Source organism: Aulonocara stuartgranti (genome assembly GCF_965226115.1).
Source record: "Aulonocara stuartgranti genome assembly, chromosome: 4".
Taxonomy (NCBI): Eukaryota; Metazoa; Chordata; class Actinopteri; order Cichliformes; family Cichlidae; genus Aulonocara; species Aulonocara stuartgranti.
In genome coordinates this window covers 23,469,524-23,490,129 of record NC_138942.1, presented here as the reverse complement: position 1 = coordinate 23,490,129, position 20,606 = coordinate 23,469,524, and the positions used below count along the sequence as shown (strand labels likewise).

Below are 20,606 nucleotides of genomic sequence, written 5' to 3'. Positions count from 1 at the left end.
AAATTAGATATTCTTTTTTTAATTGGATGCCAGCAGCATGCTATGCTGTTTCAGTGTTTTCTAATGTCCTGTATCACCTGATCTTTCAGGATTACTGACCGTTTTTCCTGAAAGAGACTATGTTATAGCATATACAGATTCATACAGCAGTATCCAGTTTGAGTGAAAATCCAAGTCCAGGATATCTCTTCACTGAGAATTGTACTAGGAAGAAAAAATGTCTACTGGAGAAAACTTATTTTCACCCTTTGAAACCAATGTCCAGGTTTCACAGGAACACAGGGTCTGGATATTCGACTCTCTGTGGACTCGTTCTCATCAAGGTGATTTGAATTTTAATGACCCCTTAACTTTTATTCTACCAGAATTTTCATTTGTCCAGTGCTCTTGTAATGACATTCCAGCCAGCATCAGCTGTTTTTCTATTGCTGCTAAATCAAGATTATTAAACCACTGTAAGCTTCCAATATCTACTTTACTTAATCAGAGTCCAGAGCACTGATGTACTTAGACTGGGGGAAAAAATAAAGCAAAACAAAACATAACAGCTGAGGTTTCGTTCATTCTTAGTTTATTCAGAATGTAATTATTTTATTTTCAAAGTTGTACTTACGATACTATATACTGAAAATGTGGTAGTTTGCTACAAAACCTCTGAAGTGTAATCTTAATAAAGATGAAAGTGAGATTTCTGATGAGCTCAAAGCTTAAATATGATTGTAACACCCGACCATGAAGCTAAATGGAAAACACGTAAAAATGGGAAAGGCTCAGTAACAACACAGAATAATTCGATGGTTATTAAATCTGTTTGAACAGAAATCGTGTCTATCCATGCGAACTGTGAGTCGACAGTCAAAATAAAGGAAAAACAAAAACCCAGCATCATATGCCTTCGTACTAATCTTCTTGAATCATCCGTTCAGCTGCATTTAGAGTCTGAACTGCGCTCTACAGCTCGGGTAGACCTGGCATTGGGAATTGTCCGGCGAAAGCCTCCACCTCAACCCTGATCTCCGCTACCCGCTGCTGGAACTTCTCTCCCTGGGATAATGCCTGAACAAACGCCTTCAGAGTGGCTTTGGGATCCAGACTTTTCTGCACCTCCACAGTCAGTTCAATGCCTGCGGAAGAATGGAAAGCATGGGTTATTTACATTTTGTTTGTGAGAAATCTTTTTACACCAATTCCTCCTTTAAAGAAATAAATTACCTCTGTGGATGAACTCAGCCACTTTCCTGAAGTCATTCTCCACCAAGCCTCTGGAGGTAAGAGCCGGCGAGCCGAACCTCAGGCCGCTAGGTCGCAAAGCACTTTTATCTCCTACAAAGATGTACGAGAAAAACTAAGAATGGGACTTTGCAGAGACTCCAATCAAGCAAAAATGGGATCTATCTACTTAAAAAAAAAAAAAAAATCTTATTGTACATCTTTAAATTTCACTTAACTTACATTTTAACTACTGATTTTATCTACTGTTCTGAGTTTATCTACTGTTTTTTTTTTAATCAATTTTAAATCATGCTTTATTGTTTTTGTTTTTTAATTTCTGTGTAAAGCACTTTGAATCACCTTCTTGTTGAATTGTGCTATATAAATAAACTTGCCTTATTCCTCTGCTTCTGAGCATGTTTATGACAAAAGAATTTCCCTCAGGATAAATAAAGTTCTTATCCCATCTTAAATATGAAATGTTCCTTACTTGCCATACTCGTGTATGGAAAACTACTTTGCCTTACACACACACACACACACGCACACACACACTCACTAACTACCTGGACAGGTGTTTTTATTACAAGCAATGGCACATGCTTCCAGGACCTTCTCTGCTCGTCCTCCATCGGTTCCCTTGCTGCGCAGGTCCAGCAGGATCAGATGGTTGTCAGAGCCGCCTGCACATTAAGAGATTACAAAAAGGAACATTAGATGAGCATGAAGCTACAAATCATCCATCCACCTTTTTAACCCCACTGAGATAGTGGAGCGCTACACACTGGGCAGGCTACTCCATCACAGAGAGATGATCAATCATTCAGGCTCACTCAGGCTCAGGATCATCAGTTAAGTCAATGACCATATAAGGCTGATGCTGTAATTCAATTTTAATGAATTGATATTTTCCCCCTTTGCACCTACACGCTGCTGCACTCTCGTCTTCCAATCAAAGCAGTGCAGCAGATCTTTCATTAGGCATTTCAAAAGCTATCGTTTTCTTCTTCTGAAAAAGACTCAAAATCAGTTCTTTTGAGAGCAGATCCAATTTTAGGGAAAAGAAAGTCACATGGTGCAAGATCAGGCAAATACAGAGTGTGGTGTGGACCAAAGAACCTTTCAGAGAGAGCAGTGTGGGTCCTGATGAAAGAGGGAACCATTTTCCAACAGTTGTAGCCTCTTTTTCTTCACCCTTAGATAAAAATGTTCAAGAACCCATTTATAATAGAGTTTTGGTTCAATCCCTTTTGTTAATTCCTCTAGAACCCCGTCCTCTAATCCATAATTATGCTCTTAATGTCAAAGAAAACCGTTAACACAGCCTTGAACTTGAATTCTTTCATCCTTGGCAACCCAGGTGATGTCCAACCTTCTCCAGATATAAATACTCCGGATTTGCTTCAATTTGTTTCACGAGTTTATCCCAACCGTGGGATAAACTTTGCCTAAATGTCCTTCATGTTGTGCAAAGATTTCCCTAAGTCTCTTTGTTGATGGACACATTGCTGCAATCATTCTGACGCCTTCATTTGATTTGTTTTCGAACACTCGTTCTTGGGCATCCATGGTGTTCCCCGTCCTCGGCATCCTCCGAAACATTCACAGGATCTTTACTGCCACGCAAACACACATGAACATGCTGGCCTTCTGAAATTTATAAACAACCCTCTCTTTTGAACTATATATAAGGGAGGCTTTATAAAGCATCGCATGCACCATGTCTCATGTTCACATAGGACATCAATCAAATAAGATTGAGCAGGGATGGATGGTCAAGTTATTGCGGGATTGGAAACTTCAAGCCTCTTTTACTCTGAAGAATGAAAAAATAAAAAGTAAAGGGGCTTAGTTATACTTTTTGCATCCATGTTGATTGCTCTTCTCCCACTCAGTGTATTTTCAGCTGGCTGTCATGGCAATTTTCTCTTCCACTTGTCTATTATGGTGCTCTGCAGTACTTACCGGTGACAATCTTGTAGCCATGGTCAATAAGAGCGCTGGATAGAGCCCTGCAGTTAGCGAGAACCTGCAATTGATAGGCCTTGAACTCTGGTGTCATGGCTTGCTTCAGAGCTACAGCAACACCTGCCATTTGTAGGAAAAGAAACAAACAAAACATGAGCCCAGTGAGAGACATGAAAATTAGTAAAAAGCGAAAGTGGAAGAAAATGATGACCTGCGATGGCGTGGTTGTGCGGTCCTCCCTGCAGTCCGGGAAACACGGCCTGGTCAATCAACGACTCCAAGTTGTACAGAGTCTCTTTTCCTTTGGCATCCACATTCCGCACTCCTGAAGAGATGGAGTGAAGACGAGAAAGAGGAGAAGGTCAAATAAAAATAGTGAATTCACAGATATCAGTGTGGGGAAGAGCAGATTTACAACAAGACAAAGGGAGAAAAAGCTTCAGGTCCGTTTTATACCTTTTCTGTAGAAAATAAGCCCAGCACGGCAGCCACGCAGTGTTTTGTGCGTCGTCGTGGTAACAATGTCACAATGCTCAAAGGGTGAGGGCACCACTCCGGCAGCCACTAATCCACTTATGTGAGCCATGTCTCCCATCAGATAGGCACCGTTCTCATTAGCAATCTGCTTCAAGCGGGCATAGTCAAGGTTGCGAGAATAGCAGCTTGTTCCTGAGAAAGACAAAAAAAAGACAAAGTGTAGAGATTTTCTTTTCTTCCCCCGACAAATACCCTCAGATTTAAAGTTCCCAGTCACTGCTCACTGATGCATAAAAGTAAAAAGATAAAAACATAGGAGGGATGAACTACCTGCGATGATGAGTTTAGGGTGGAAGAGTCGTGCATTTTCCTGCAGCCTGTCGTAGTCGATGTAGCCAGTCTCTGGATGGACCTGGACAGAGAAGCAGCAGACCACATCATAACCAGGAGAATAACCTCCTCCTAAACATCAGCAAGACTAAGGAGCTGATCGTGGACTTCACTACAAAGCAGGCGAGGAATTACAAACCCCTCATCATCAGTGGCACGCCAGTGGAGAGAGTGGACAGTTTCCGATACCTGGGTGTCCACATCACTCAGGACCTGTCATGGTCCTGTCACATCAACACCCTGGTTAAGAAAGCCCGTCAGCGTCTCTTCTTCCTCAGAAGACTTAGAGACTTCCATCTGCCACTGAAGGTGCTCAAGAACTTCTACTCCTGCACCATCGAGAGCGTCCTGACGGCAAACATCTGCACCTGGTTTGGGAACAGCACCAAGCAGGACAGACGAGATCTGCAAAGAGTGGTGCGCTCGGCCGAACGCATCATTCAATCAGAGCTCCCTGACCTGCTGTCCATCTACACCAAGCGGTGCAAGTCCAAAGCTAGGAAGATTATGATGGACCTCTCCCATCGCAACAATGGACTCTTCTCACTGTTGAGGTCTGGGAAGCGCTTCCGCTCCCTTAAGGCCAAAACAGAGAGAATGAGGAGGAGCTTCTTCCCCCAGGCTATTCGGGGCCTGAACCAGGTGTAGGACTGGACTCTCCCACACACGTCACTATAAGACTGGACTCTCACACACGTCACCACACGCACCACCACACATTTCCTATAATCCTATAATTTATAATCCTTATAATCTTTATAATCTCTTCTGCTATTTGCACATTCTTTACTGTAAATTCCTAAGTTAATTTGTAAATTCTGTAGGAAACTGTAAATTGTAAATATTGTAAAACTTTCTTCTGTCATTTAATGGTCGGGCATTGTACAGCTACAAGCATTTCACCCCCATGTCATACTGTGTATGGTTGTGTGTGACAAATAAAATTTGAATTTGAAACCAAAATATAACACCTGCTATACACAAGATGAGGACAACACCACATAGTTGGACTTTGGATAAAACTTGAACCAAAGTGAAATCAGTTGTTTTGATTTTGCCCACATTTACAAACATAGACAGCCACAGCAGATACTGGTCAATTTTAATGAATCTGACGATATTTTTTTTCAGCATGAATGGCATCACAACCCGTGGGAGATTCAGTCAAACTTCACAGATGTGTAGTTCATTGAGTCTGAAGTACTCACTGGTGTTACAGATGGTGTGCTCCCACCACGAGGTGATTTCTAGTGCTCACTTTTGTTTCCAAAAATCGTATCTTTGACCTTATACACCACCTTAAACAGCAATATCTAGTCAGCCGATCTTATGACTTTAATTGAATGAATTTAAGTATGTAGACATGATCAGCGCGACATGCTGAAGTTCAGATTGAGCATTAGAATGGGGACAAAAAGATGTTTTAAGTGACTTTTAATGTGGTATGATTGTTGGTCTGAGTGTTTCAGAAACTGCTGAGTGAGTGGCAGTTCTCTGATGAAAAAGCTCTGTCACTGTCAGAGAAGAATGGCCAAACTGCTTTGAGCTGATAGGAAGGGAACAGTAACTCAAATAACCGCCTTGATTCTGTGATTTGTCCCAGCTGTCGTGAGGAAATACCAGAGCACATCGCATCTTTGAGAAATTTGTTCCCAACTCCGACAGAGCCTTTTGGTTCCCGACCATACGTGCACATACATACCTTGTATGGCATGGACTCAAAGAAGATTGAGGTTGCCGAGATTTTTTTCTTCTCAGTCATGAAGCCGTGTGTCAGGTGACCTCCATCTGGAAGATCCAGCCCCATGATCCTGCCGTGGGGCTCCACAACAGCCGTGTAGACGGCGAAGTTTGCAGGTGACCCTTACAGAGAAGCACAAACGGTATGACAGTAAGTGACAGGAGCACGGCAGATGTTGCATGCCAACGGGTGTAGTCAGACTCAGATTTAAATGCATCCATATTTGATACCCGAGTATGGCTGAACGTTGACACCCCATTTCTCCGAGTCCAGACTGTAGGCCTCCAGTGCTCTCTTCTGACAAAGTCTTTCTAGCTCATCGATATGCTCCGTACCACCGTAGTACCTGTACACATGAATCATGCTCACCATTACAAATAATGTTCATAATGTTAATGCCACACTAATGAGATTGAGCCAGTTGGGATTTTAACTAGATTGTACCTCTGGCCAGGATAGCCCTCGGAGTATTTGTTGTTCATACAGGAACCCAGCGCTTCAAGAACAGCTCTGCTGGCAAAGTTCTCAGATGCTATCAGCTCCAAACCGTACGTCTGCCTGTGCTTCTCTTTTTTAATAATGGAGAACACCTGAACACACACACACACACACACACCTGTTAGGTGGGAACTCTCAAAGGCCCATTATTAGGTACACGTTTATTAGGTAATTTGATGTTTTACCTCCACTAAACACAAACCTCTGAGTCGTTGACTGCCAGCGGCTCCAGCAGCATCTTGTTGTGCGATTCCCATTCTTCTTTGCTTATATGATGGGCGTTAGATAAAGACATGATTGCTGTTTTTTTCTTGGTCTCACAAAGTGGAAATCTAAAAGATGAGACTTTTACACAGACATAAAAACAAAAACAATATCAATTTGAAAGAAATGAACATCTGTGTGTGATGACACAGCATGCAGACAGCGCTGCTGACAAACTGGCCCTACAGATGCTCCATTATTGCAGCACAAAGCCTCAGACAAAGAGTGAATATGCAGCAGCACACCACCCCTGCTACAGTATTATAGTGATAAGGCTAAACTTTGAACCATAGCACTGCCCAAAAAGGTCACTGAACTACACAATCACTGGTTATTTTGTAACCCAGATAACAAGCTCACTGCTCCATGAAATCCACAGCTGCCAGATCTTTATCAGACTGTCTCTCCTCATGACAGTCATGCATCTGTGCAGCGCATGCTTCTCATTACATCTCCTGACTGACCCAGAAAGACAGCAACAGCTGTTCAGTGCACACGCTGGCTAAATCTGAACTGAGAGGACCCCTGAACACATCATCAAGTTTAAAAAACACAAAATGTGAAAACTTCTACCTGCAGAGCTAATCTGCTTTAACGAAGGTTAAAGTGCAAAACACATTTACTTCTCCACATATTTTCTCCCTGCTCGCATTAACATTACCGTCCTCTGTGTGTGAAACTTTAACCAGCTCACCGTCTGTGGAGACTCCCGCGCTGTCAGCCGTACACTGAGCTGAAGTTCGAGCCCCTGAGCGCCAACAGTAATATCTGCTTCACAGCGGAGGGTAAAGTCCGCCAAACTTCCCACCAATCAGCGCATCGCTTCTTCTTCGTTTGCTTTTTATCCTGCGTGCTACATTCTTTACTGCCACCTTGTGCTACGGGCACAGACATGAAGACGACTGTGAGGAAAAATGGAGATCAGCTCACCGGACACATTATTAGGCACACTTATTAGCATGCTCATTAACTAAAAAAAATCTAATCAGCCAATCACATGACAGCTCATCTCCATCTCTAGATCAGGTTCAAAGTAACCATCAGCACGGAGAAGAAAGGTGCTTTAAATGTCTATTCTGAGGATTTGCTGTGATATTCCCACACAAACATATGTAGTTTACAGAGAATGATCTGAAAAGGGGAAAATATCCAGTGAGCAGCAGTTCAGCTAACCCCCTTCCACCGTAGGAATCTTACAGTGGACTGAAAGCAGGAGACATTGCATTGGAAAACTTTGCAAAGAATTTTATTTCTTGTAAATGTAGTCATTAATAATAGGAGGGGTTGTGGGTTGTTGTTGTTTTTTTACTTACCTCACATTGGCCATGTTTAGTAGCTGCTTTTCTGGATTTTTAATGTACAATTTTATATTCAGTTAAAACAAACATTACTTTTGTCCTTGTGCCTTACTCCTCAGTCCCTCACATAGACCGGTGTCTGTGGAAGAATCCCAGCAGATCAGCAGTTTCTGAAATATTCAGGCCAGCATGTTTGGCACCAACAATGATGCCACATTGAGTCACTTAAGTCACCTTTCTATCCCATTTTGATGTAATTCAAAATCAACAAATCAGTGCATTCCCAAAAGCACTGATTTGCTGCCAAGTGATTGGCTGATTAGATAGTTGAAGTTAATGAGCACCTAAAAAGATGTACCCAATGAAGTGGCCAGTGAGAGTATATCTATGCATACCATGATGAAGAACAGCTGTAAAATAGCACTTCTCATATCTAACTTTGGACTGTTGGTGCCACCACAAACACACGTCTAACAGAAATCACATTAATTGCATATGAAATCGTCCACAGTTAAGATCAAAGGATAGATAAATGTGATTAATAGCTTCAGTCATTTCAGTTCATTATAAATGTATAACTCCCAAAGAAATAAATTATATTTTCATTGATGCATCTTCTCATGTGTATTTAAACGCAATTCTGTATTTTTCTACAGTTTTGCATCTGTGGTTTGACTGAAGCTTGTAAAATGTTATTTGACTTTTGTGCGTCTTTATCAGTCTCTCACATCATTGTGGTGGAATTTGTGTGGGCCCACTTCTTAACTCGTGAATGACCTTTCTTACTGCAGCATGACAGACTTCAAATTGTTTAGAAATGACCTTATAATGCTCCCAGATTAATGTACAACAACAATTCCTCCTCTGAGATCAGTGCTGAGGTCTTTCCTATTTGTGTTAACATACACACAGCCCAGCAAACTGACAAAACCTCTGTTTTTATGGAGGTGGCCACACTGACTGACGATCAGTTTATCAAGTTCATTTGATTAGCAGAACTTGCCGCTACTTACTGTTTCTAACAGAATTAAGAGGGTAAGGGTGGACTTAGTTTTTCATGTGAGTCAAATTTAGGTTGATAGGATGAATGGTTTCTTTATCTGAGACTATTTGTGTGCAAGTTAATTTATTGTAATAAACATAATTTGATAGCAACAAAGTGTTGGAGTAAAACTTTAATTTATAATACATGCACTGAACCCATCGTGCCATGAGCTTTTTCATGTCATAGAATGAGTGTGGCATCTGGGACACCGGTCAAATCTTGATTTAAATGCTCCTAATTATTGGGTTGCAGGTAATGCTTCCATGCATTATACCAATGACTACCACAAAGCCATATTTTACTCATTTTAATTTATCAGTTACATTAACTGATAACTATTTGGTTTTTTAAATCTACCTAACGAATGCTGTCTAAACCTGCAGTGAATCGGCAGACTCCATAAAGTAAATATCAGCTGACTTCCATATCAGCGGACCCAGATGTGGACTCTTGCACCTGAAGTTACAAAAGTCTCCTCTACACCAGGACATTCCGGTAAAGAAGCAAATAAATGAACAGACACATTTCACTGGTTCATCTTATTAATCTGAAATATTTTCATGAGTCAGTTATATACAATGTAAGTCCCCCCCCCCCAAAAAAAAAAAAGCCCAAACAAAAAAAGAGTGGCAAAGCTCAGTTAGGAAAGTTGAAATTGTACAATGATGAGTTTACCATGTTCAATATCGAGGGGTTCATCCCAATGTACGTGAATTTGATTTCAATTGTAGCTTTACTTCCTGGAAGGAACGAGGCCGTTATTCCCACGCCAAAATATACATAACCCCTCTTCACTGGTGTCTCCTCCGACGGTCACGCGTTACAGTAAATATCAAATACTCTTCATAGATCTTCCTTTAAAAATAGTCAAAGATATATTGCCTCAGTCCATGCGCAAGTGAAAACGCTTCGGATACTGTGCATCATTTGAGAGATAGGGAGTTTATTCCTCTAGCTGCTGCTGCCGCCACCGCCGCCGCTTCTTTTGCTGCAAAGAGAAAATTCAAGATGAAAACAGCCAGTTGTTGTAGTGGACCTAGGCTTGATTAACTACTAATCCACGACTACTGCAAATGCTGGGATTGTGTCAATACATTTCTGGAATCAGACTAGACATCATTACATGCTTAATAGACCATCTCAGAGCAGGAAATTAGTCACATGAATCACAATTTTTTTCGAGTGGACTAAGCAGGATTAAGTACTTTGTCAGCTTTCTTAATTTAATTCTGAACTTCAGTGTGCATGACTCAAGTCACAGCCTGACCTGACTATCAGAAATGTATCTACACATGGCAACAACTGGGTATTATTGTCAAAGGTCTGTTTGACAGCAATAAGTGAGTATATTGTTAGCACAAGGATGCGACAAAATGTAATAAGCTTCAACTGTGTTTTGTGTTCTGCCAGTGTAAACAAGTGCTGGTTTTTTTTGTTGTTTTTTTTACTCAAAGGAGACTTCTTTCACACAGAAATACATGCACACACTGTACAGGACAAGAGAGATTTATCAACACTAACAAGTTTATTAAAGTACACCTAATATGCTCTTTCTGACTTTTGTATCAACTGTGGACACTCATGTTATCAAGGTCAACGGTACAAAAAAAAAAAGTTCAGGCTTCAAACTGCTCCAAACACTCAGTGTCAGACAGGTGTTTTTTTTCTACTGCAGAGATCCTGAACATAGTCATTTCAGGAAGATGGCTCTGGCGTGAACACAGAAGCCTCGCCCACCTGATGTTTCAAGCCTGCTGGTTGGGCGGGACAGCCAATCAAGAGAAAGGTTTGTCTTAAAGGAGGAGACACTAAAACAGCCTATTGCAGACAAAGGACATACCAAAATGCTCAACCAAAGACTAGTATGAGAAATATGGATTATTTTTGAAATGGGAATCATTCAAAGCTATTCTAAAGGAGTGGAACTGAAAACAAGCGTAACAGATCAATGCCGGGAGATACAAGTATGGCAAACATCAATTACAATACTGCCATAACTGTGACAATCTGGCTTTGTAACACCAATAATAACACTTTGACCATTGCTGCAACTCCTCAGGAAAAGTGCAGAGTAATCGTGCTTGCCCTCCACTTGGTATAAGACACAAGAAAAACAAATATGAGCTAATGGGAAAGAAGTGGGACATCTAGCACTTGCAAAATAAGGCAGGGGCACTAATTCAGGTTTTGTACGGTGTAACAGGACAGTGATTTGTCCCTCAACTAAGTCTTATCACCACTTTAAACTGTAAGACATATATTGTTATGTTGTATGACTGCCATTGAGTATTGCATTAGAAAAACAAGGTTTTAGGTAAATTATTTTAATTGATTTAGTAAACATAAAAAACACTTTATTGTAAGAGCCTCTCCTTGCTGAAAGTCAGTGAGGAAAGTAACTTATTTATTACTAACTGAAAACTGGAGATAAGATGAGTAAAAACATCATAAAACAAGTTCGGAGGTAACAGAAAGTGGACTGGTACTCCTATAGCACCTTTCCATTTTTAAACAGCCGTCTACAATCACACACAATAAATTAGTGCTTTTATCTAACCCTAAGCACCTTTTAATATGTAATATTGTAAACTAAACCTGTTACAATAATAAATATATAATACATACTGTATACTATTAAAAATAGTATGTATTTTCACTCCTCCAGCTGCCCTTAAGATATCATCGAAAAGAATGCTGAACACTAAAAAAAGTAATAGGGTGTAAGGTGTGCCAATAACAGTGCAGTTTTTCTGAAAATAAATGTAAAGAATTCACTTTCATTGCCAGTTTTCCTCACAGGAAACTCAACATTTACCACCTGGTGTTTAATTCAGTCTGTGCTGTTAAATAACCACTTATGAAATGCCTGCACAGCTGAGGTACTTACCTTTTTTCTCCTCTTCTTTCTTTCTTGCCGCATCCTCTCTCTGTTTTCTAATGATGGCGAGGCGAGCGAGGTCAGCTTTGGCCTGGTCTGTCTTGCCGGCCAAGTGCATCTTCATGTAACGCTCCTTGGCCTTCTGCTTCTCGATCTCTTCTCTGTGCAGAAGAACATGTTTCAAGGTTAGAGGAATGACAGGAGTTCAGTTTTCCTGTAATGTTCTACACACAAAAAGCCTTTATGACACATAGTCACCTCAGATTAGATTTGTGTGTACCAAGCAGCTTTTTCTCAAACTGTTAACAATTTGCGCTTCAGGTTCATAATCCACAATAGTCCAAATCTCATAAGCTCATTGAAAAGGTTTCATTTAATACTATACTTTCGAGTAAAGTCCCCTATTGGTACTAATACAAGGTGACAGGCTGATGACACACACCTCTCTCTCCTTGACAATTGCCGGGGCTCTTCCAGCTCAATCTGCGTCACCTTCTTGGACTTCTGAGCCACTCTGTTGGGGTTCTCAATTTCTATCAATCCCTCGACACCGGCTCTCCTCCTCTTCAGACAAACACCAACATCTCATACAGTGCAAGCCAAACACTAACCACATATTGAGATCATAAGAAGTGCTTTAAGTGTGCACATTAAATAACACATTGGCCTTTATGTACATGATGGAAAAGCTGTGGCAGTACCTGGGAATCTTCATCATCGCTGTCCTCTGATCCAGAACCTGGTAGCTTCTCCTCTGCTGTGTCATTCTGAGCTGCACCTTCCTGCTCCTGCTCTTCTTGCTCTTGCTACAATACATAAATGACTGTTATTTTTTACATAATACATAATAAAGATGTTTAACTAATCATCTAATCGCTGAGATACTTTAAGAAAAAGAAGTGCAATTTCAACAATACATCTCAATTTCTCTACATGATATATTTTTGTAAAATGGCATAACCCCCTCCCTTTTTTTGGTAGCTCATTAAATAAAAAGGTTCTATAGCAGATGGTGAAAACTGTAACTTTTCAGTCATTTACTTGTTTAGCTGTTACTTAATCACTTTGGTTCAGTATGAGTTGTTATGGGGGGGGGGGGGGACTGGCTTTTCTTTTTCAATAAGAAAACCTATGAAAAAAAGTGGGTCGGACTGGATTCTTTGCTGGACCGATTCTAGCCCCCTTGCCTTATGTTCGACATCTCTGACGTAACAAGGATAACTTTCAATCAGGAGTGTCTAACAAAAATGTATCCGGCTATGTTTTATTCTTTTCAGCTGTTTTCGCGTTGCATTGTGGGAAGTGTAGTCTCCAGCCGGTCTACTTGTGTGGGACATGACTGAGTGTACACTCCACCAACCTTTCTCCTCTCCTTTTCTGCCTTCATCTGGGCATCTATCTCTTCGGGGCTGGTGTACGTCCGCATCCGACCCTTGTGGCCACCTTTCTTACCTGGAAGGACGACGAAAAACACAGATGTGATCGCATTTTGTACAGAGCACGAAAGAAAGAGCGGACAGACAGGCATCAGATGAATCTGAGCAGTTTATAGACATGCTGGCACAGGCCTGCTTAATGCTGAAACATCATTCAGAGCGTAGTTATGCGAGTTAGAATGCCGCCCCAGCGGTACATGTCCATCGGGTGGCTAACAGCGGACAAACAAACATACAAAAATGATTTCAGTCCATTCAAACAACTTTTAGAGTCACTCTCACCTCCTTTTGGCATTTTAACAAACGAAGTCTTTACTATAAAGTCCCTAACCAGTGAACACTGACAGAAAACATAAATGTGACGGCAGCGACACAAACTGACAGCTGGCTAAACTCACAGTTGCAATAAGGAGCAGTATATTTTGCGTTGTCCAAGGATATGCCGGTTCATAAATAGTGAACACACGGGTTTTTTTTGGTAAGCCCGTATGCCGCTATGAACCACACATAAAATATTCCAAGAAACGTGTTAGTTATTTTTCCAAATAACATTGGCTATCGTAGTGTAGAAATCTAAATAATGCCCTTAAATGTAAGGCAATTTGTAAGACTGCTAAAGTGATGCAATAGACCAGGCCCGACAGTAAAACATACTTAACCGTACGAAATAAGTATTTTAGGGGAACTTGCATAGTTTATTAGGCTGAGACAAGTTTTAAGAAGTTACTTAACGCCTTTATAAAGAGGTTATCTTAAGTTTCGCGCAATGACGTCGTTCGAGAGACGGAAGGCCTTTTAATCACCCCCCGCATGTGACGTCATATATACGCGCCTGAGAGGGGCTCGTAAGACAAACAGGAAAATACTTACAGCGTTTTGTTGCATTTTTAGCTAAACGGAGACAAAATGCCAAAAGTAAAGAGGAGTCGAAAGCCTCCCCCAGACGGCTGGGAGCTCATTGAGCCCACTTTGGACGAGCTGGATCAGAAAATGAGAGAAGGTAGGCCAGGGAAGTTTCTCGGGGTGATCGGCCGTGGGGCTGTATGCGCAAAGTGAGTCCTGTGTATGACACTGTGAAGCAGCATGGTCTCCCCACACTGATGGATTCGGGTTATTCAGTTTCAGTACATGTTTATATTTGAAACACAAGTTGGCTCTCACCTGAGTTATGTGATGTACCCACAGTAAAAAAAATTGGGGTGAGGTGGGGTGGGGGCGCGGGCAGTGGTTTTCCTGGATTTCCTGTTCACATCAGCTACATCCGGTAACTGGGAAGAAATGGGAAGCTCACCTGGCCCATCATATTTCTGCTTACAGGTGCCAAAATCCTGTGCGGGTTCACCACATTAATACATTGCATTGTATCAGTTCCCCAAGGCAGGTAGTCCTTGTGATGTCATGCTCCTGGTATCAAAGCTAACCATCCTGAATCTTGTTCTGTGTTCTAGCTGAAACTGAGCCGCACGAGGGGAAGCGAAAGGTGGAGTCCCTCTGGCCCATTTTCAGGCTGCATCATCAGCGGAGTCGATACATCTATGACCTATTCTACAAAAGGAAAGCCATCAGTAGAGGTGGGCACAGCCAGCTGAAGTGTTTCCATTACACAGGTTGTGTTTAGGGCAGCTATGGACCACTGCTAGCACTTTCATCTCCTTGGAGGACCACTTTAGTTTTCAAGTATTACAAAAAAACCCTAACAAACAAACAAGAAAACGCCCACAAAATACTTAAAAAAAATGTAGTTTTGTTGTTGTTGTTTTTAAATTTAAGATATTGTATAACAAAACAAAACTGCACAAGTAAACACAATTTTTTTCTAACTTCCAAATGAAGCCTTTTATTAAACTACCAAATAAAAAAATTGGCACTCTTTCTGGCCAGACACGTGACAGCACTTCTGCTAATATTTTGTTTGTATTTAACACAATAAAATATAGACATAAGTGTACACAATAGTTTTTGAGTGCTAGTGAAAATGGTTTTCTTTACAAATAATTCTCTCACTGAAACACTCACAGCCAATCCCTCAACATGTTTATACTCTGCTCATTTTGCCTTCGTATTAAATAATTTTTTGCTTTTTAAAGAACTTGTTTTAACATTGCACTCAACAACAAACAAATCCTCCCTAACAAAAAAGGAATTTCAAGGGCCAAATTGCATTATATTTCTTCACATCAATATACAGGCTGAAAGTGGCCCCTGGGCTGTGAGTTTGAGATCCCTGGTCTAGGTATACGCATTCATAGTGCACTTACTCGGACTATACATGTGGAAAATGCATCTATGAAAAGCCATCAGTGTCTTCATTTGGTCCGGAGACTCGTGGCATTGGTGGCTGGGAAGAAACTCTTATGTCATGGCATCAGCAGCTTGTTTTGAAATGCAGTAAAGGCTAAAGCTGAAAATGTTTTTAAATAACATTAAAACGTTAGGGGGAAAAAAACACTGAAACAATAACCCTCTCTCCCCGAGGTAATTTGTACATTGACGAACTCTGGTAGGAGGTACAGGATTCCCTCATGTAAGCCTAACCACTATACTCATTTGTTCTTCTGTTAGTTAAACCGATTAATGAACATGACAGAGAAGTGTTTTTTGAGGTGAATATTTCAAATGATAATTATTAATTGTTATTCATTTATTCATTCAAGTGTGTATGCCTGCTTAGGGTGTTTGTCTTGATTTGTGTTGATGTCTAATTATTGATGCAACAGTTTCCTGATCCAGGACGAGTTTCTTCTATGGGAGATGGTAAAGGTATCTTATCTTAACATTTCCTGTTCTGGAATGTACAAGATATCAAACCTGTACTGTGTTTCTTCCTTGCAGAGCTATACGAGTACTGTATAAAGGAAGGCTACGCAGACAAGAACCTCATTGCCAAGTGGAAGAAGCAGGGCTATGAGAACCTGTGCTGCCTGCGTTGCATCCAAACACGAGACACCAACTTTGGAACCAACTGCATCTGCAGAGTCCCCAAGAGCAAGCTGGAAGTTGTAAGTCTGGCAGTATTTTAGCATTTCTTGCTAGAATCATCTTTTCAAACAGTTTCCAAGGAAACAACAGATTGAGCTTGTTTCTGTTTAGACAGAATTTGTGTGTTTGTATGAAGAAAACACAAAAAGGAAACAGAAAAGGAGACTAGAAAGCTGAAAACGTGACTGTCAAATTGAAGAAAATATGAGCTTATTTTCTTGATCAGGCAAACACGTTCAATGTACAGTAGCTTGCAAAAGTATTCAGCCCCTTGACCTTTTCCACATTTTGTCACATTACAGCCACAAACATGAATCAATTTTATTGGAATTCTATGTGAAATAGAATAGATCTGGACTTTGACTGGGCCATTCTAACACATGGATATGTTTTGTTTTAAACCATTCCATTGCTGCCCTGGCTTTATGTTTAGGGTCGTTGTCCTGCTGGAAGGTGAACCTCTGCCCCAGTCTCAAGTCTTTTGCAGACTCCAAGAGGTTTTCTTCCAGGATTGCCCTGTATTTGGCTCCATCCATCTTCCCATCAACTCTGACCAGCTTCCCTGTCCCTGCTGAAGAGAAGCACCCCCAGAGCATGATGCTGCCACCACCATCTTTGACAGTGGGGATGGTGTGTTCAGAGTGATGTGCAGTGTTAGTTTTCCGCCACACTTAGCGTTTTGCTTTTTGGCCAAAAGGTTCCATTTTGGTCTCATCTGACCAGAGCCCCTTCTTCCACATGTTTGCTGTGTCCCCCACATGGCTTGTGGCAAACTGCAAACGGGACTTCTTATGGTTTTCTGTTAACAATGGCTTTCTTCTTGCCACTCTTCCATAAAGGCCAACTTTGTGCAATGCACAACTAATAGTTGTCCTATGGACAGATTCCCCCACCTGAGCTGTAGATCTCTGCAGCTCGTCCAGAGTCACCATGGGCCTCTTGGCTGCATTTCTGATCAGCGCTCTCCTTGTTCGGCCTGTGAGTTTAGGTGGACGGCCTTGTCTTGGTAGGTTTACAGTTGTGCCATACTCCTTCCATTTCTGAATGATCGCTTGAACAGTGCTCCGTGGGATATTCAAGGCTTGGGAAATCTTTTTGTAGCCTAAGCCTGCTTTAAATTTCTCAATAACTTTATCCCTGACCTGTCTGGTGTCTAAATCCAATCAGGAATCTGTGGCAAGATCTGAAAACTGCTGTTCACAAACGCTGTCCATCTAATCTGACTGAGCTGGAGCTATTTTGCAAAGAAGAATGGGCAAGGATTTCAGTCTCTAGATGTGCAAAGCTGGTAGAGACATACCCTAAAAGACTGGCAGCTGTAATTGCAGCAAAAGGTGGTTCTACAAAATATTGACTCAGGGGGCTGAATAATTACGCACACCCCACTTTGCAGTTATTTATTTGTAAAAAATGTTTGGAATCATGTATGATTTTTGTTCTACTTCTCACGTGTACACCACTTTGTGTTGGTATTTCACATAGAATTCCAATAAAATTGATTCATGCTTGTGGCTGTAATGTGACAAAATGTGGGAAAGTTCAAGGGGGCCGAATACTTTTGCAAGCCACTGTATATAAAATAGCCAGTATGAAAAGATGCTGAAAGGATGATCCTCTCGTTTTTCTTTCATTTGTGACAGAAAGAAGTAGCTTATGATCTGTTTCTATTAAACGTTTTTGCTTAGTTTTACAGAAAATTACACAAAAAACAAGTTATGGGAATATATTGTGCAAGATGTTTGAACCAATATAAAAGCCCAGATAAATATCCTACTTGACTCCATCTTTTTTTGTGAGGTGTAGTCTTTATGTAAATCTTTAAAATAAAAAAAGATATGTCAGGAGACTTGATGATGTTTATGTATTTTAATAAGCAAGAATTTGGAGTTATAAATACCTGTCTGACCTCTGCTGTGTCTTTTTTCCCTGCAGGGAAGGATCATTGAATGCACCCACTGTGGATGTAGAGGATGTTCTGGCTAACCCTTACTTGTATTTTTGGACTTATGATTTTTCTGTCAGAACCTTGAAGCAACATTATCTTTTTGGAGTCGCCTTCATGTAAAATAATCTGTCATTTTCCCATCCATCACCCTGAGTTGCCATTATAGGGGAGAAAAACAGTGGAAAAATGATAATACACCAAGAGGGGCTGTGTTGAGTATATAAATTTTCTGTTGCGTTGTTTTTTTTGTTTTTGTCTTTTTTTAAATATCTCGCTAAAGCTTGCAACTCTAAAAGAACCAAATTAAGACCGGTCATTCCAGCAAGACACAGCCACTGTGGCGGTCATTTCTAATGTGCTTGTTTCATTTAAAGCGCAGTGTTTAAATTTAAATTTAAAGAGTCATCACTGTTATAGTGCAGTTTTAAATAAAGTGTTTCAGATTGTCTTGCTGTCTTGTTTTGCTTTTTTGTTGTTGTTGGAGGGGGAGTTGTGTGGGGGGTTTTTTGTTGTTGTTTTTTTCAATCAAATAGACTCTAGACTTTAACAGTCTTCATCTGAAGTTCTGATTCTGTTTGTCGTGTTAAAATAAATCACTGAAAGGCTGAAGGTTTCAAAGATTCGTGTGTAATCATAAAAAAAAGATTTGGATACTTGAGGATGGGTACTTTGCATTTGCATGTTCTAAGTATAAAATATTGATGTAATATTTTGTATGTGTTTAATCGCTACAATGGCGCAAACCTCCACAAGCATGTAGCTTTAAAAGTTATGGAAGTGAAGATTTGCAAATTAAATCAAGACCTCAGTTATATCAGTGAACTTTTAATAATTCAAAATGCCAGGCTGTGTCTCGACTTCAGATTAATAATCTATAGCAAACATATTATGATTATGCATTATATACACCCACATACACATGAACAACAATAACTGTGGTCCAGTAATGAAGTCACTATTAGGGCGTCATATAGTGGGCACATTATAGTGGAAATATAGCTCATGTAACATATGACACAATCTTACACAATCTTTTTCATCTTATCAGAGGTCCCTCATGTACGGAGATCATTTATGTATAAAAAATATTTACTCCAACAGTGACACAGAAATTACAGAAAAAAAACTGCTGAGAATTCAGGATCACAAGTGGCTCATAAAATTAATCATTTTTAAATGTCACAGCTTTCTTACTTACTTTTCTTTTTTAAATGCATTTTTAAACTGAATTACAAATGCAAAACTTTTCACTTGCAATACCAGATACACCCACCAGGGGGAGGTGTACCTTCTTTTGTCCATATATCTTTATGGACAACAATTTGTCCATTAAAATGAGGTAAGTAAGTTGATGTTTTATATAATAGTGGTGCCACATTTTACTTGCTTTATTCATTTTGATGTTTGAAAACAGGGTTAAAATAAGTGTATTTGTAGATTTGATCTAATGTATTTGTCTGTTTGACTCCTGGCTTATTAAAAGAGCCAAGTTAATGTTCCTGTATTCTTACAGCCCACTTAAAAATAAATAAATAAATCCAGTTGTAGTCCTACCTTTTCATGAAGGAGCTCTTGCACAAGGAAAGACCTAATTTTGAGATTTAGGCATAATTTTCCTGTACACAGACATAAACAGATACACTGGTAGCACAATACAGGAAGAAATGCAAGATTCCAACAGAAGCCTACAGTACTGTGCAAAAATCTTGAGCCACCCCACATTTGTTTTTATTTAGAATAACTTTATTATCCACAATTTATTATCAATGGACAATTCTCTTTGGTTCACCAAGTTATAAATCAAGTGACTTCATATCAACCCACATATACATGTACAAAAAATGTCATTACAAAACTTCAATACAATGATAACATATCAGAGCATCTAATTATTCAGTATACTAATTGCTCTGAGCACAAATGTATGTTTGGCTGTTTCAGTAAATAACTGCATCCATTTCCAATTTTTCTAGAAAATTCCAAAGAAATAAGGAGTGACTGACACTATAACATTTTGTAACTTGGGTTTTTCCTGTTGAATTTAAAGATGGATATTACATGCAGACTTTAACAAAGGAAACACAAAGCAGTGACTCAATGCCATCTTTATAATTTTGCTCTTTACATTGCAAAGATCAAAAAGTTTTGAACTTGGTGATTAAAAAACTGCAGATGATTTCCACTGTTTTCTTTAACAAAATCAAGTTTAATGAGAGGAGAATCGGCATTATGAAATAACATCAGTTCATGTTCAATTTCACGAACAAAAGAAAGTGATTTCAGAAGCACAAGTGTGACCACACAGAGCACACCTGAGCACAAAACAGACATGCTACCACACAATGCCTTCATAAGCAATATCATCTGATTTGCTGCTAAAACTCTACAGACATCTATGAAAAGTCAAGTCATCAGTGAAAGTGAAGAAATGTAGTTTTAACCCTAGAACACTATCGCTGGGTGATTTACACCCGA

At 40.1% G+C, this 20,606-nt stretch overlaps 3 protein-coding genes across 4 annotated transcripts; 1 reads left to right on the top strand and 2 right to left on the bottom strand.

The window, feature by feature from the left end:
• Positions 1 to 554: 554 nt before the first annotated feature.
• Positions 555 to 7,392, bottom strand: shmt1 (serine hydroxymethyltransferase 1 (soluble)). Its single transcript, XM_082529725.1, has 12 exons — positions 7,245 to 7,392; positions 6,489 to 6,631; positions 6,233 to 6,378; positions 6,019 to 6,134; positions 5,750 to 5,910; positions 3,988 to 4,069; positions 3,637 to 3,849; positions 3,392 to 3,505; positions 3,178 to 3,300; positions 1,779 to 1,895; positions 1,213 to 1,323; positions 555 to 1,124 (listed from the first exon to the last, which is right to left on the bottom strand). Exons 2-12 carry the CDS (start codon positions 6,579 to 6,581, stop codon positions 952 to 954), a joined length of 1,449 nt encoding a protein of 482 aa, XP_082385851.1. The 5' UTR covers positions 6,582 to 6,631; positions 7,245 to 7,392; the 3' UTR covers positions 555 to 951.
• Positions 7,393 to 9,417: 2,025 nt separating this feature from the next.
• Positions 9,418 to 14,390, bottom strand: pdap1b (pdgfa associated protein 1b). Of its 2 annotated transcripts, none has more exons than XM_082529727.1 (6): positions 14,369 to 14,390; positions 13,132 to 13,223; positions 12,473 to 12,577; positions 12,214 to 12,335; positions 11,781 to 11,932; positions 9,418 to 9,881 (listed from the first exon to the last, which is right to left on the bottom strand). In XM_082529727.1, exons 2-6 carry the CDS (start codon positions 13,195 to 13,197, stop codon positions 9,817 to 9,819), a joined length of 510 nt encoding a protein of 169 aa, XP_082385853.1. In that variant the 5' UTR covers positions 13,198 to 13,223; positions 14,369 to 14,390; the 3' UTR covers positions 9,418 to 9,816. The 2 variants fall into 2 exon arrangements, with proteins under 2 accessions (XP_082385853.1, XP_082385852.1); XM_082529726.1 differs by lacking the exon at positions 14,369 to 14,390 and adding an exon at positions 13,490 to 13,632.
• On the top strand, positions 13,816 to 18,577 carry bud31 (BUD31 homolog). The gene is made up of 4 exons (XM_082529729.1): positions 13,816 to 14,207; positions 14,656 to 14,778; positions 16,040 to 16,206; positions 18,119 to 18,577. The coding sequence occupies exons 1-4, from the start codon at positions 14,114 to 14,116 to the stop codon at positions 18,167 to 18,169; spliced, it is 435 nt and encodes a 144-aa protein (XP_082385855.1). The 5' UTR covers positions 13,816 to 14,113; the 3' UTR covers positions 18,170 to 18,577.
• The last annotated feature ends 2,029 nt before the right edge of the window (positions 18,578 to 20,606 follow it).

Excerpts from the sequence above, each read along its gene's own strand:
- shmt1 (XM_082529725.1), bottom strand. The coding sequence starts at position 6,581 with ATGTCTTTATCTAACGCCCATCATATAAGCAAAGAAGAATGGGAATCG. Across the intron at positions 5,911-6,018 it reads CAACGTTCAGCCATACTCGG|GGTCACCTGCAAACTTCGCC; the intron begins GTATCAAATATG and ends CTTCTCTGTAAG. Across the intron at positions 1,125-1,212 it reads GGCTGAGTTCATCCACAGAG|GCATTGAACTGACTGTGGAG; the intron begins GTAATTTATTTC and ends ATTCTTCCGCAG.
- pdap1b (XM_082529726.1), bottom strand. Across the intron at positions 12,336-12,472 it reads GCGATGATGAAGATTCCCAG|AGGAGGAGAGCCGGTGTCGA; the intron begins GTACTGCCACAG and ends GTTTGTCTGAAG. Across the intron at positions 9,882-11,780 it reads GAAAGAAGAGGAGAAAAAAG|CAAAAGAAGCGGCGGCGGTG; the intron begins GTAAGTACCTCA and ends TTCTCTTTGCAG.
- bud31 (XM_082529729.1), top strand. The coding sequence starts at position 14,114 with ATGCCAAAAGTAAAGAGGAGTCGAAAGCCTCCCCCAGACGGCTGGGAG. Across the intron at positions 14,208-14,655 it reads GGATCAGAAAATGAGAGAAG|CTGAAACTGAGCCGCACGAG; the intron begins GTAGGCCAGGGA and ends TCTGTGTTCTAG. Across the intron at positions 14,779-16,039 it reads AAGGAAAGCCATCAGTAGAG|AGCTATACGAGTACTGTATA; the intron begins GTGGGCACAGCC and ends TCTTCCTTGCAG.